This window comes from Marmota monax, unplaced genomic scaffold, assembly GCF_021218885.2.
Source record: "Marmota monax isolate L192 unplaced genomic scaffold, Marmota_monax_Labrador192_F-V1.1 WCK01_AAM20220418_F8-fsc00002, whole genome shotgun sequence".
NCBI classification, from domain to species: Eukaryota; Metazoa; Chordata; class Mammalia; order Rodentia; family Sciuridae; genus Marmota; species Marmota monax.
The window spans coordinates 37451709-37468683 of NW_026693571.1; the positions used below are offsets into that span (position 1 = coordinate 37451709).

The 16975-nt window shown below is 39.9% G+C and overlaps 1 protein-coding gene across 7 annotated transcripts in view; it reads right to left on the bottom strand.

The window, feature by feature from the left end:
• The window catches only part of Tmem131l (transmembrane 131 like), a 171262-nt gene that overhangs the window by 81142 nt on the left and 73145 nt on the right, over positions 1–16975 (bottom strand). For 6 of the 7 annotated variants that reach the window (XM_046458755.2, XM_046458751.2, XM_046458752.2 and 3 more), the window contains 4 exons: positions 10965–11033; positions 6152–6275; positions 5092–5208; positions 3924–4034 (listed from right to left, as the gene is read on the bottom strand). In XM_046458755.2, coding sequence (XP_046314711.1) covers positions 3924–4034; positions 5092–5208; positions 6152–6275; positions 10965–11033 — 421 coding nt within the window. Of the gene's footprint in view, positions 1–2690; positions 3781–3923; positions 4035–5091; positions 5209–6151; positions 6276–10964; positions 11034–16975 lie in introns of those variants that run through there. The other variant, XM_046458756.2, reaches the window with a different exon arrangement.

Sequence of the window (16975 nt, forward strand, 5' to 3'; positions counted from 1 at the left end):
TTACAGGAAAACACAGGAGTAAATCTTCATAACCTTGGGTTTTCTAGATATGATACTAAAAATAAAAGTAACCAAAGAAAAAAACAGACAAACTGAACTTCATCAAAATTTAAGCCTTTTGTCCTTCAACGGATACTATCAAGAAAATGAAAACACAACCTACAAAATGGGAGAAAATATTTGAATATCATGTATTTGATAAAGGTCCAATATCCAGGATAAAAAATTCTTACTTCTTAACAATAGAAAACACAATTTAAAAATGGTCAAAGGATATGAACAGACACCTCAAAGAAGATGCGTAAATGGTCAAAGAACACATGAAAAAGGTCAATGTCATTAGCCACTGGGAATGCTAATCTAACCCACATGAGCCACCAGCTTCATGCTCACCAGAATGACTATTAAAAAAATGTTTAAAAAAAGAAAAAAACTGTGCTGGGGATGTACCTCTGTGGTAGAGGGCTTGGCTAATATGTGTGAAGCCCTAGGTTCAACTCTTAGCACAGCAACAAAAACAGAAGATAAAAAGTGCTGGCAAAGTTGTAGAAAAACCGGAAACCTCACACATTGCTGGTAGGATTGTAAATGATGTACACATTTCAGAAAACGGTTTGATAGTTCCTAAAAATGCACAACCCAGCAAAATTCCACTGCTAAGAATACACCCAAGAGAATAAAAAAGACATGTCCAGATGAATTTACAAATAAATGTTCAAAGCAACATATTTGGAATAGCCCCAAAGTAGAAAGCAACCAAGTGTCCACCAGATGATGAATGGTTAAACAAAATATGTATGTCTATACAATAATCATGTTTGGCAAAAAAAAGGATGAAAAACATGGATGAAAGCTAATCCCAAAAGATCACACATTTCCTTTATATGAAATGTCCAGAACAGACAAATTCACAGAGACAAAAAAAATTAATTAGTGGTTGCCAGGGACTGAGGCAATGAAAACGTTCTAAAGTTCGACAGTGGCGATAATTGCACAACTCTGCAAATATACTGAAAAACCACTCGTAGTCTTTAAATGGGTGGATTTTATGGTGTGTGAATTATGTCTCAATAAGGTTGTTAAAAATGAAATAAAATGCAAAAAAGAAATGAAGAGTTTGGTACAAGTTAAATTTCCCTATCTAACAAGCTTTGGACCAGATGTGTTTGGGATTAGGGCTCTTTCCAGATTTTGGAATAGTCTCATATCCATGATAAGATATCTTGGGGACCAGATCCAAGTCTAAACACAGAATTCATTTATGTTTCATATGTATATACCTTACATAATTCCACACAATATTTTTAGTGCACATGAGTTTTGTGGACTTTTCCACTGTAGCCTCAGGCTGGCACTCAAAACAAAATTCAGATTTCGAAGCACTCTGGATTTCAGATTTTTTGTTTAGGGATGCTCAACCTGCTTCTGCTAAAGCAGAAACACAGATTTAAAAAAGCCAAGTCATCAGCCAGCAAGGCAGGCCACAGGGCAGGGAGCAAAAAGCTGTTCCCCTGCAGATAACCACAGAGTGACCTTGGGGCCCACACCTACTGGGTGAGGCCCAGGGGAGCCCAAGGTGGAATCAGATGGCCCAGGAGTGAAGCAAAGAGCAGTAATCACATCATGTGGGCGCGTGATTACCAAAGGGAGATAAGTCTTCTAAGGGGAAAGAACACAGGTCTAGGACACCTTGACAAAGCACTTGTGCTGTACGAGTCCCTGAAAACCTCACGCCTGAGCTGAAAAAGGGACAATGAAATAAGGGTAAAATTGGAGAAAAGGAGGGAGGGGACTTGAGGAAACCGCAGATTCAAAGGCCGGTGGCAGAAGGGCAATTCACGTGCACACCAGCAGAGGATGGCTAGTGAGATGTAAGGTAAGAAGCAAGGGACTGGTGTGCAACCGGGCTGAAGGGACAGCAACCAGGGCCTGCAGGTGGCTCCAGTGGTAGAGCATACGCCTGGCACACACCAGGGCCCTGGGTGCAAGACCCCACTACAGGAAGGGCCTTGCAAGAAGCAGCCAGCCCCCCACCTCCCCGCCACACACATGCTTTAGAGCCACAGGAAGACCTACAGAAATGCACTTTAGGGAGAAACACAGAATAGGGCCAAAGAATACACTGGCAGAGCAGATAACGGGCCGTTATGGTTGGCCAGGAAAAGGCAGGGGGCACCACAGGAAGCAAACAATCTGCCAGGTAGAGTAATCAGGGGCAAGCTGCTCCAGTTCTCCTGAGTCCTGCAGGGTCAGCTTCCCTTCCCCCTCCATTCCACATACTCTTCAATTAACCCCCACTAAGGTAATCTGTACACTCGTCTCCACTTCAATACTTAAGACACCACTAACAGGGCATCCGGCACTCAAAAATCCAAATAACTGTCCATCACCAGAGAAATCTGGTCATTCTTAGCTACCTCCTATGCTGAAGAACAGCCCCAAGACAGGGCTAAAGCTGTTCACTTGCTGAAGCTTACGCAGCCATCATGTGGAGATTCAACTTACTCTAGCCCTTTCCAACCCCTTTTCTAAAAACATGAGTCAAATCACATTATAATGTATAATGCTTATAATCTTTCAATACATCCCCCCACTGGCTTTAGGACTTAACCAAATCCAAATCTGTAAATTAAAAGAATTACGCCGTAAGCCAAGTGCGGTGGCATGTGCCTGGAGCCCTAGCTACTCACAAGGCTAAGGAAGGGGATTCTCTTGAGTCCAGGAGTTTGAGGCAGCCTAAGTAACCTAGTAAGACTCCATCTCAAAACAAGGGGGAAAGAAAAAAAAATTTTGTTTAAGATCATGGAAGGATGTTATTAATATTAAAATAAGATTAAAAATCCCCATCAATCATCTGTTTGGTTATGAAGCTTCCAGAAACGACATTACAGGTGACTTAACTATGTTAGCCTCCATCACTACAATGTAAGCTCCCAAAGCCTAGCACACTGCCGAGGCTCAATAAAACTGGTGAATGACTAAACGCCTCTGGTACTGGCATTACTCACAATAATTTCTGAGCAATGCTTTTTACTTGCCAATCAGAAAGAAAGGGTAGGTAAGGTTCATAACATATTAGTTCCAAAGTTTTTTTTTTTCAATTTCAAATGTTATACATTTTTACAAGGAAATATAGTCAAAGAAAAACAGTGTCTAGTACTATAAGCTACCAGTGAAATACATAGTAAAAGAATTTTAAGTTTTCATTAAGTGCCTACTAAAATATCAAAACTGTTTCTTTCCACTCAGCCACATCCAGGCAGGCCTAATGCAGGGCTGGGAAGGAGACAGCAAGACAGTCTGCAGGCACGTCATTTCTGCTGACCCTGGTGGCTGTCTTCCTGAAAAGCAACCAGCAAGATTTAACAAGCTCTATAAAACAGTTCATAGTCCAACTACAGAATCGCTCTTCTCTATGAAATATGCCCCAAGGAAACAGATGATCCAAAAGGGAAATAAAGAAACTTAGGTACATGGCTTAATGGTAATAATTATCAAAACTGGAAACCTTTCAAACGGCCATCAACATTATTAAGCAAACTGCAGAATATCAACCCAGTCATGAAAAAGAGTGTATAGGGCTGGGGATGGAGCTCACGGTAGAGCATTTGTCTAGCATGTGCAAGAACCTCGGTTTAATCCCCAATGTTGCAAAAAAGAAGAAAAAAAAAATGGTAGCATAGTATGTGGATTCAGTCCACTGACACTTTACCTATATATACATTATTTCCATATTTAAGGACCATTCAAAAAGCAGAAAATAGTAAAAACCTGAATCTGATTATGTAAAAAACATATATATATATATATATATATATATATATATATATATACACACACACACACACACATACTCTGGCTGTCAAAGACATATAAGTGGAGAAGGCTACAAAGCTTGTTCAAAGTGAATCTTTTAAAATGACCTGTGTTTGTGAAAGCTGAATGCTCTGGACCTGTGGCAGCAGAAAATACGCATTTGATAGCTGCTCTGCAGACCCTTCAGTAGAGATTCTGCGAGTGCCAATTCCAGAAACCTGCAGAAAGAGAGAGAGAGAAGCCCTCCTTTGTTACACTTGAAAAACACACTGGTCATAATGCTAAAATACCTCCTCAAAGGAAATCTATATTCATCACCATGGTCTTTAAGACTAATCCAATTATTATGTTTATATTTATCTACAAAAAAAAAAAAAGAGCAGGGCACGCCTGTAATCCCAGCAATTCAGAGGCTGAGGCAGGAGGATCACAAGTTCAAAGCCAGCCTCAGCAACTCAGCCAGGCCCTCAGCAACTTGGTGAGACCCTGTCTCCAAAAATAAATAAATAAAAAAGGGTTGGGGATGTGGCTCAGGGGTTAAGTGCCCCTGGGTTCAATCCCTAGTATCTCTCCCCAAAACAAAACCCCACAAAACACAATAAATGTTGTATTTAATGTTATGTTTAAATTGATTGTTCCTCCTTATAAGAAAGTCTTTTTACAAGTAGACAGCTCTTTTGATGTGATATCACATGTTCCATAGAAATGATAAGAACCACTTAGGTTACCTGAAGCTACAACCTGTTAAAGATGTCACAGGTACTCTACTAGAGGTGAAAATTCCTCACCATGCCTATGAACAGCCACAGGACTCTTCATGCACCCTTCCTAATACCTTGGTGTGAATAGTGGTGTGAACATCGTGCTCAGTGGGAACAAACCTGCAAGTACACACAAAGGTCTCCCAACTTGTAATATCCTGAAGCCAAGGACGAGACAGGCAAAGCCACCAGAGTCACCCTCAGAGGTCCCTCCCTCTGACCTGCTGGTGTGATGAGAGCCTGATGCATTTTATACAGAAAACTAGGTATAGTAGATTTCATCCATGCCCTTCAAAGATCCACAGAGGGTTCCAGCTCTGTAGCTGTCCTAAGGACAGTCAACCGTGGCAAGCAAGGCAAGAAGGTGGAAGCTGATGAACTTAACATCACTAGTACACTTGTATTCTGATGACATAAATCAGGTGGCAAAGTTTCCAAAAGCCTCTTGGAAAATATCCATATCACTCTAGTTAAGTCGACAACCAAATTATGTGGCAAAGAAAAAGTTACTTACATGATAGGAAAGGACTCCATATGAAGAGGTATTAATAAATAAAGAACTTTCGATGCTTCCTTCTTCGGTAGGTAAGAAAATAATTCTGAAGGAAGTTTTCCCCATTGCTGGAATTACCTGAAAGAAAGGCACCCACCCTAATTAGCCATTTGGAATGATCTTGTTTGATAACTTGTTTTTCACAGGCTTTTGACAACTTCCATTACCTTGACTTATCAGTATCATGAATCCCTGAGCATCCCCAAACAGACCAACATCCAACAACCTAAAAACATACTGAGGACTTAGAGCAAGAGAGTTTGGAGTCACAGGTCTCACACTTTCCCTTTTCCTTCTCTTATACATCCACATGCTTAACTATCTACAGAGAATGGCCACTGTACAAACACACCGTTGTGATAAAAATCAGGGACAATCTTTACCTGGTCAAACTGCCATAAGCCAAGCACTGGGCTTCCCCTTTAATTTAGTTTCTTTAATTCCAGTATTTTGGAGAAAAAAAAAATCCTAATTTTGAGTAGACAGAGTAAGCAAACAAGTAAAAACTTACTAGCAATTAGATTCTTCATTAAAAGTTAAAAATCACTAAAAAAAAATTAGAGGATTAGGTTTTTGAGGTTTGTGTTATAGTGTAAGTGAGCTTTATAAGGAGCTATCTGCTACCTTTTAATCTTACATTTAGGAAGAAGTTCTACCTTTCTTAGTGGGTTTGAGAAGGGGGGAAGGTCATGACTATAAATCTATGTTACTAAATGTCTCAGTATTTGTCGAAATTTCAAGACAAATAACAATCTTTCTTTAATCAAGAGAAAGTCATGTTACTCCCTGGTTTCTTTAAACAACCCCCGCCCCCTCCACTGGAAGTATGCAGAGCCACCAAAATCAGGAAATTGTTGAACAACTGCAAAAATACATGCTAAAGCAAACACACAGAAGGAAAAAGTTTGGGTAGCAGAAAAAGGGGAGACAGGGAGCAGAAAGTTAAAACTTGAGGCCAAAGAAAGCAAGAGAAGCTGGCAGCCTGCCACAGAGCAGTTTCCAGGAGCACATCAACACTCACCCTGCAATGAACAGGAGGCACATGGAAATGTCTAGCAGCTGTAAACACTGAGTTCACCACCACCTCACTGTCCCTACTAGGGTTGTAAGCATGGAGAATCTTTGCTGCAGGATGCCCCAGGAATCTGAGGGTAAACAAAGAGAAAAAGCGATGCATCGTATGGTTATCCATATTCCTACACAGATGCATATACATAATTATATTTTTATACATATATGCATAATTAAAATTTTTTTTTTTTGCTGCTGGGGGTGGAACCCAGGGCCTCACACATGCAAAGCACATGCTCTACCACTGAGCTACCCACTCCCAGCCCACACATTTTTAAACACAGAAAGTTGTTGATGTTTATTACAAAGTTAAGGACAATGATTGAATTCTGTCAGTAATAAAATATTCAATTCACAATAGTTTAAAAAAAATCATATAGAAACAAAACTTTGCGGTAGGTCAACCCACAGTAATATCCCACTGGTTTCTGTTGGAAGAGTCCAACCCATCTAGGTCATTAAATGCTTGTTTTAAAAAAAAAAAAACACACACACTTGGCACATAAAAGCATTTCTCAGTCCAGGGTCTCTCATTCAAATGAAGTATGGTTAGGTAAGAAACCGTATTCATAGAAAACCCCTATTTTCTTAGGTTTGTTCTGCAAGTAATAAATTTAAAGAGGCTTTTTTGGGGGATTGCATTGTCAACTCACAAAAAGACTATTTTATTAGGTCTTATAAAATAAAATTTTAATTATTGCTTATAGCTGGTCTTCTGAAAAAATGAAAACCCTGCAGCACTTTACAGTACTGGTTCTTACCCACTTAAATTATGAGCCTTTTAGAACACTCCAATGAGAGCTTTGGCTCCACCCTCCTCCAAAAGGACAAACAAAAAGGTTTAATGCATAATTTCACAACTTTCTATCAGTCTCCCAGTGAGGATTCCGGCTCTGTAGTGAATCCACCACTGACCAAGTCTTCACATCAGCTCTTTTTCAGCAGTGCTCATCCCCGCCAACATGGGTTCAAGAAAGGAACCACAAGAGGGCAAAGGTCTCTGGCCCACCCCCTGGACCCACCGCCCACGTTCCCTAATTTAACTCTGATTCCTACTATCCAACTCCAAGCTCCCTCCAGTTCAGTTAGGTTATAATGGAAAAAGTTCATTGCTGTCATTTTTCAGTGTCAGAGACTCCCATTAGGATGGCCCAGAAATAAAATGATACTTCATCTAAGCAAAAAATTCAAAGTCATTATGCTTACATATTTCTCTGATTTTCTTCCAACTTTTCCAATATTAAAACTGTGTTATTTAGGAAAATTAAATGCATGATGTTTATCTCATGTGCCTCATGTGTGAGGCACTGGATTGAATCCTCGGGATTTCTAAAATACTGTATTACTAATATCAAATCTTTGGAATTTTTCTTCAAGCTTTCACTCCTATTTTTAATCAGTAATCTTAATGAAAGACTTATTGCATCAAATGTTCATTTTAAAACATAAGTTTTTACCTTCAGTTATATATAAAATGCACCTGAGTGTCAGGACTAAAACCTTGATTCTTTGGGTGTTCTTAAATAATACAACTTAAATTTTTCCCCCTTTTACGCTACCATAAAGGGTCACCTCTGAAAGCCCTACCTCAGAGTATTGAGCCTATATTGGCTTTTCTCCCTGTGATTAAATCAAGTAAATAAGGATTTCCATGGTTTTAGATTTTAAGTAAATAATATGTATCAGTCAGCAAAATTATTCATAGTTCTCCTCAAAAGTTTTATATACTATTCACATAATTGAAACTCAAGATTTTGGTTTCAAAGAATGCAAATGTCTACCAGAAAAACACATTAGAAATTAAGACTGCAAAACAGTCCCGCCATGGCGCTTAGTGCCTGCACCCACCAGAAGCCTCAGCAGACAGAGAATGCCGGCTGGAATCTCACCACCACTGTGCTGCTATTTTTATTCTATTTTTTATTCTATTTTTAAAAGTGTTGTGAGGATATGAATTTCCTTCAGTACTGACAACTGGAAGATACTCTATTAATTTAATACTACAAAAGAATGACTGAAATCCCTTAAGAATGATTAGCACTTTTAATTCTTAGGACCAGCAGAATATTAGCCCTTAAAACAAGCCCTAAGAAGCAGGCAGAAGGCAAATGAGTAACACCATTCTGCTTTTGAATCCCAGAGGAAAACCAAAGCTTTAAGAAGGGACAAGGTCAACATCAACATCAAAATAAACAAAAGCAAAAGCTGAACTAGGGCAGTAAAGAAACAAGGAAGAGAACTCTCCAGCTAAAGTTTTATTCTAACGACTATAATTTATGCTGTTTGGAAGAAGGTAAAACCTGACTCACTTTAAATGTGTTCGAATTTAGACTAGGGTTGTTTTGTTTTGTTTTGTTTTTCTTGGTAGTTATAGATGGAATGCCTTTATTTTATTATTATTATTTTTGAATGTGGTGCTGAGGATTCAACCCAGGGCCTCACACAGGCAAGGGAAGTGCTCCACCACTGAGCTACAGCCCTAGCCCAGCCCAAGAAGTTTGTTCTGATTGAAATTCTTTAACTTCAAGCAAAATACAATATTCCCACAATCACAGCCTGCATCTTACTAATATGAAAAATGAAATGAGTGCTGGCTTGAAATCAGAAGACTTATTTCTCCATTTCCAGTAAAAAATGACCTTGAGCAGACTATTGCTTCTCAACAACAAACACATTCGTGGCACAGGCACAAATACAGAGATATTTGAAAAGGATACATTCAGACAATGCCTGCCTGCAAGATTCATATAAAACTCAAATGACAAGAAAAATGGTTATACTTTAAAAACCATAAACATAACTGCATCACCTAAAGATGATTAATATATAAACACTGGCAATCCTTTCAAATCAAAGACCTTAAACATATTTTCAACATGCTTCTAGCTACCAGGACCATTAACTAACGGATATGGTTAATTAAAACAAGTGTGGCTGATCTATATAGATCACATGTGCATTGATTATGGAACTTCTAGGCTATTGAACACATTTTTTATGTGACTAAATATATTACATTAGGATCCTATGAACTGGAATTGTTCTTCTAATATAGCTACACTACCATTCATTTTATTATGTCTCCCAATCTATAATATATACTGTTCAGAGAAGTCCTATATTTCTTCTTCAAAGTAAAGACTTTGCACAAAAGCATTCTCTGAAAATACGAAATTAGTGAGCTTATTATAACATCAGCTAAATTTCTATAAATTCAATTTCTAATAAATTTCTTTACATAAGTATAAATTACAATGATTTTTTAAAAAACAAGCAGGCATATAAAATCTTGAAAAGTCAGAAAACTCTCTTCACTGTTTTCTCTTTTCTGCCTTTCACAGAATCTCCCTTACAATGCTCAACAAGGTATTTTAAGTCTCAGGCACACTCTCCTTCACTGCAGCGCTAACAACAACAACGTTTGGATGATCAGAGGAAATGGAGGGAAGGAATCCGGGTGAATGCAGGCAGGAACCCAGGTGACCACACCACCCCCGCCTCAGGTGCTCACCTATCAGGTGGCTCTTCACCCCCCTCACTTGGCCTATGCCTCAAAAAAGCTCTTCATAAAATGAAGTGGTGGACCCGGGCTACTGAAATAAGCAGAGTTCTCACACCCCAGACACTGTTCCTACCCTGACTTAAAGCTGCATCTGTGCAGGGCTGCCATACCCTGCACCCAGGAAGCTTTGTAACACTTCAGTTTCCAACTGTTCATCACAGACAACAAGAATCCTTTAAGTGCCTCCACAGCTTACCCTCCTCCTCCTTAATATCTCCAAACTCCCAGGTTAGGCCCTCAACCAACCCCTCAGATCACATCTCCTTCACTTTGTGGGTCTGAACAAGAAACACCAGACATCATTATGGCTTATACCCACTCTTCCCCTAATAAAGGTTATTACAGTGCAACTTGGAGTCCCAAGGCAAAACAAATAAACACCTGAATATAGTTTAAAAGGGTTCAGAAACCATCAACAATGCCTGCCTTCTGAAAGCTTTTCATTATAAAATAACCTTATTTGTTTCAGAAAAACAAATGCTTACTACATTGAGTTCTCACTAAATTTTAAATTTTACAAAATAATACAAGATATTTTTACTAAAAACCAAAGAAAGCGGGTGGGGGTCGGGAAGGAAAAGGGGCAATCATAAAGGGAAAATGACTTCAATGCATGTTTGAGTTTGTTGGGATGAACCCAACTACTATGTATAATTATAAAGATCTAATAAAAAGCCAGGCGTGGTGGCACGTCCACGAAGGGAGGCTGAGGCAGGAGAATCGCAAGTTCAAATCCAACCTCAGCAAAATGGAGGCACTAAGCAACTCAGTGAGACCCCGTCTCTAAGTAAAATACAAAATAAGGCTGGGAATGTGGCTCAGTGGTCAAGTGTCCCTGACTTCAATCCCTGGTATCCCTCCAAAAAAAAAAAAAAAGATCTAATAAAAAATAAGTTTTTTAAAAAAACTGCAGAAAGAGAAGGTAGGGTATAATTCAGTGGTAGAGTACTTGCCTAGCATGCACAAGACCTGGGTTCAACACGCAGCAACATTAAAAAAGAAAACACTAAAGAAACTGCTAAGACAACTCTTTAAGTTCTGCTTTCATGAAAACACTCCTTTAAAAAAAGTTCCAGGATCAATCTCTCTTCATATTATTGATATACTTATAATTAACATGTGTATATATGTAATATAAAAGACATACTGAAAATAAATAGTATAAATTAGCTTTTATCAATTATAAAGAAAACATACTTACTGTATTCCAAAATCTAGAACTGAAGGCTGAAAATGTAAACCTTTTCCACTGAACAGTTTTTCTGAGAAGCTAAAAAAAAAAGAAGAGAAAAGAGAGATTAACTTTTGCTATAATTTTAAAGTTTGGCTGCTGTGTTAAGAGTGTGTACTGCCAGTGACTTGGTGCATGAGATGTAATTTTACTCTCTCAGAGGTGAATCCGAACCAGATTTTAAATGAGAAAACTGAATTATTCAAAGTCTAGTATAATTCTAGCACTGCAAATTTTAAGAGGCTGTTAGATTATGGTTATTGTAACTTCATACCAAATGTCTAGATCTTGTCAGCATTCAGACAGAAATGGGAATGGATTTAACTTTTAATAGGCTTCGCTCTGGATGAAATCAGACAAACATGGTGATTTTCATAAACGCTGAATCAAGAAAAGGCATACACATAGGGTGGGTTTGAGAGGGGACTCTGGCCTCTAAATGTGTCAGACTACTTGTAGGAGGGAAAGGCCACAGTGGCTTGGCGGGGCCAGCTCTTGAAGGCTGAAACCATTACTAGGTTTGTATCTTTAAGTCCAATCACAAAATCTCACATGACAAGTCCCAGTTTTCAGCAGTTGTTAATCATTACAGTGACCTAATTTCCTTTCCGAATCAAAGGCCAAGAATCAATATAGCAGGAAAACGTATCAAAAAACATGAAAGAAAAATACAGTAAGGACATGCAATTTATTATAAACATATTTAAAGACATTACATATGTATGTAGATAGAGAAAATATCAACTGCCATGTGACATATTTAAAGGCACATAATCCAAATGCATGAAGCTCTTAAAGGTAACGCCCATTCTGCTCTCAAACGAGCGTTCCAAAATATAATCTCCTCATTTTCTCCTCACAATAAGTAGTCCCTGCCCAAGCTGGTGTGGCCCCAGACACCAATCCCAATGCAGAGAACAGAAAGAACCAGTTCCGAAGTCCTTATATCATTTTTTTTTAAAAAGCTCCTTTCCTCTATCCTTTCTCCTAGAAATCCAATCTTGTCTATCATCTTTGTCTTTTACCTCTCTCCAATATCAAATGTGTCAGTAGTAAAGCTCTCCCTCTGCCTAACTCTTGGCAACTTCTCCACTCATTTGGAAAATGGCAAGAGACCCACTGTCTACTGGGCCCCCTTGAATCCCAGAAGGCCAGCAGCACTAGGGCTGGGGGATGTAGCTCAGTGGTAGAGCACTTGCCTGGTACGTGTGAGGCCCTGGGTTCAATCCCCGGCATCACACACGTGCTCGCACGGGCACACACACACAGACACACACACACAAAGGCCAGCACTAACGCCTCAACTTGCTTGCAAAGAAGGCCACTAACACACCGAGTTGCCTCTAAAAGAGACGCGAAGAGCACAGGAAAGGATGGAGGGTCCACCTGGGCACACCACCCTAGACCAAGCTGGCGGGGTTCAGCACTCCCCAAAAATAGCTTCACGTACCCAAAACCATCCTCAGAAAGATCAGGCTCCTACACACAAAAAATGAGCAAAATAATTAATGGCAGTCCTTTCCTGTCCTGTGCCCTGAAAAGTGAAATTGCCATCAGATTTTATACTAGACTTCCAAGTGGAGAGATGAAGTTTGGAGGATTTAAGTAATTCACCCAAGGTCACACAGCTACTGTGAGGCAGGGCCAAAATTCCAACCCAGATCTGTAGAGGCTGAAAATATGAATGCTGTATCAAGTTCAGGACTGCAGGACCTATCCGGGGAAGCATGCCTAGCCTGCTGGGTGACAGCGCGGGCTCTGGGCCCGACAAATCTGGAATCCAGGCCCATGGCCATCTCTTTCCAGCCCTGAGTGGGCCAGACACTTAGCTTCTCTTCAATCCTACTCTTGTTATCTGCAAAACACAGATGACAACAGTACCTACTTTCAGTCGCTGTGAGGAGAACATGAAATGATCCTCCCTTTGTCTATGCCTGACACACAGTGAAGGGCAATAAATATTAGATCGTATTACAAAGAGGATGACACTCATCGAACAAGAAAAGCCAAGAGGACAGATGGAGAAGCCAACCGAGCTTCTTGTGGGGGCTGACCTCTGGATTCTGAAGTCCCTAATGGGGCAGTGGTAATTTTCTCTGAATAGAACAAATGAAACATAAACTGGGGCCATCTCATCATAGCAGATCTTTAAATCTCGTAATCAGGAATTTTTACATACTGAACAAAATTCAGACATTTGGGTCCAACCTAAAACATTCTAGTGGAAAGAGACTGGATTTCTCTAACTTTAAAGAAAATGCTATTTTTGGACCCCATATGAAAAAAAAAAAGTAGAATTCTGCCCTTTTTTTGTTCCTAGAAGTCACAGAATAAATTCTTTTTTTCCTCATCGGCAGACATCAGCTCACCTGAATTTACAAGGAGGTTTAACATCACTAAGTAAGTTAACATATTAGTTCTTACAGACAAAACTGTTGACAGGTGTTGACCTGCAGAGTACTCACAGACGCACCTGCTCTCAAGTGGCTTCTAAAGACTGGGCGGGTGTGTGATGTTATGATGTATCTGGTTTGTTTTCCCTCCACAGCTCCTGGCTCATACCTCCCTCCCCAAGGAAGGCCCCCAAAACCAGAATCTGTCTTCCCCAAGGTGCGTCATTCAGACTCTCATTTTCCCTTTCTGCCTCTGAGCTAGCCTTAAAGAAATTCTCTGATTTACCCTGCTCCCAAGACATCCCTCATTCCGCGGGGTCCTGCCTGCACCCTGGAGAGGGGAGTGCTGCACAGAGGTCAAGAAGCAGCTGGACAGACAGGCCTTGCTGGGTTCTCCACCTACTCTATCACGCTCATGCGAGGAAGTCTCCACAAAATCCCCAAAGGACCATGTTCAGAGTGCGTATGGACAGTGGGACACTGGAGGCTGCTTGAGGGGTGGCACACCTGGAGGGGCCGTGGAAGCTCTGTGCCCCTCTCCACACACCTCCCCGTGCACATCCTTTATCTGTATCCTTTATAATCAACCAGAAGACATCACTGTTTCCCTGAGTTCCCTGGCCTACTCCAGTCAGTCAATCAAATCTTGAGGGTTGTAGGAGCCCTGATTTACAGTCAGTGGGTCAGCAGCTCAGGCAGGGCTGGAGAATGGCATCTAAACAAGGCTGGGGGTCTTGGGAACTGAGCCCTGAAACTGTAGGGTCAGAGGCTACCTCCAGGCAGATGGTGTCAGAACTGAGTTGGATTATAGGACACCCGGCTGGTGTCCACTGCTGCTGCTGGGGAGAAACCCCCACACCTTTCGGGACAGAAGTCTTCTCTGCTGACTGTCATGAGAGCCGATGATTGACAATGATTGACTTTTCCAAAAGGGAGTAAGCAACAAACAGCCGAAATTTTCTTAACTATGAACATCAAAAGTTATCCTCAAATATCAGAGCTAGCTAAGAAGTTACACTGTTTGAAATGACAAAGTTCATCTCTAAACCAGCAGCTTCAAACAAATAAGTCTCAATCAAGGGCTGCAGCGATGAAGGATGAAACTCCCTCCCTTTGTCCTCTTTTTTTTTTTTTTTTTCAAAAATCAACATCAATCTTTTCACATTTCATTCACCCTGAATAATGCGGATGACTGCAGGGTGTGGTGGCACACGCCCATAATCCTCGGCTACTTGGGAGGCTGAAGCATCCGGATCACAAGTTTGAGACTAGCCTGGACTACTTACAAGGCCCTTGGTAATTTAGGGAGATGCTGTCTCACATTTTTAAAAAATGGGAGGACTGAGGATGTACCTCAGTAGTAAAGTACTCCCTGGATTCAATTCCCAGAATGATAATGATGAAAATAATACTGAATGATTCATATATGTCACAATCCACCAGATCTCTTGCAAGCTTAGGCATAAAATAAATGCATGCGTCTTATAAAAAGCAATTATAAATTTATGCCACACATTCTAATTTTCCACCTATAAGATAATTATAAGGAAATGTTCTTCATTAAAAACAAAAGAGGAGGAGTAATGTTGCTTCTCTAACGAGAGAGACACATCGGATAAGAAAAGAAATAAGAGCAATAAACAGGAGAAACCCATTAAGACAGAGGCACAGACAATGACTTCCTGATTGGGATTCAAACAGCTCAGGAAACAGTAGAAAGAACTGACAAACAGGAGGGCATCCAATCAAAATCATTCTGCACAACAAAGGAAACAATTAACAGGGTGAAGAGACAACCTTGGGAATGGGGGAAACCTCTGCCAGCTATTCTTCTGACAGAAGACTAATATCCAGAATACGTAAAGAACCAAAATACAAACGACCCAATAAATCAGCAGATGCACTGAACAGACACTTCTCAAAAGTATGAATGGCCAATAATTATATGAAAAATTGTTCAGCATCTTTAGCCATCAGGAAAATGCAAATCAAAACTACACTGAGGGCTGGGATGGAGTTCAGTGGTACAGTGTTTGGCCAGCCTGTGTGAAGCCCTGGTCCAACTCTCAGCACTGTGCCCCCCCCCCCCCAAAAAAAATGAGATTCCATTCTCAACCCAATCAGAATGGCAATCATCAAGAATATAAAAAACAACAAATACCAGCAAGGATGTAGGGGGAAAAAAAAAACACCTTGTTGACAGGAATATTAATTAGTACAGCCACTGCAGAAATCAGTATGGAGACTCCTCAAAAAAACAGAACTATCATATATCAGCTCTACTACTCCCAGGTATATACTCAGAGGCATCAAAATTCAGCAAACTATAAAGATACCTGCATTTCTATGTTTATAGTAGTACAATTCACAATGGCCAAGTTACAGAGTGAGCATTGGTGCCCATCAATGCATGAATGGATAAAGACAATGTGGTGTATATATAAACCACCACGGAGTATTATTCAGCCATAAAGAAGAATAAAAACATATCATCTGTAGAAAAAGGGATGGAACTGGAAAGCATCATGTTAAGCGAACTAAGACAGACACAAGAACTCAAGTATTATATGTCTTCTCTCCTACGTGGCATCTAGGGAGGCAAAAGGACAAGAAAGTAGCAGGGAGACTGTTAGAGAAGATTCAGAGGAAGGGAAGCGGGGCAGGAAAGAACAGTAATGGGGTAGATACGATCAAAGTATGTTATTTGCATCTATGAATATACCACAAGGAAACCCAGTATTCTATATAATTAAAATGCACTAATTAAAATATATATAACCAATCCCCAAAAAAACAAATGCCAAATGATTTCTCTGATTTAATGATGCTGATCCATAATATGGTGGGGGAGGGGGGGAATTAAATGAACTCTAGATAGGGCAAAGGGGAAAGGGGGAGGGAGAGGAAGGGAGGGGACATAGGGGTAGAAAGGACGGTGGAATGAGATGGTCATCGTGATGTGACTCTACTTTGTGTACAACCAGAGATATGAAAAATTGTGCTCTATTTGTGTGATATGAATTGTAACGCATTCGGCTGTCAAATATAACAAATTAAAATTTAAAAAAAAACTTGAAGAATACAAGGCAAACATAATTGTAACTACCTTTTGATGATTAAATCATAAATGATTATTTCTTTTTCATCAGTATTTTCCCCAAGTTCAGTGAACATGTATTATGTGAAATAAAAACAAAATATTTCAAGCATGTTTACAAAAATGTGTGTGTGTGTATGTGTGTGTGTATAAAAATAAAATTGACAGTAACCTGAGGGTATGTGAGCTCTTGTTCATGTGGACCTTATTCCACACTCTCTTCCTGTCCTTCTTTGAACCCAGGGCCTCGTGCAGACTAAGCACACACTCACCCTGAGCTCTGCCTCCGGCTCCCTTTAGGTCCTTATTTTAAAGATGCCCACCTTCTGCAAAGAACTGCACTTCTCATCAGAAAGATGTTGAATTCTATACATGCCATTTTGAAAATATATTATTTATCTGCCTAAGATTTTTTTTTTCCCTTAAACCAGAGCTACATTTTTCTCTAGTCATATAAAGCCAAGAAACAGTTTGAAAAAGTGTCTAGCACA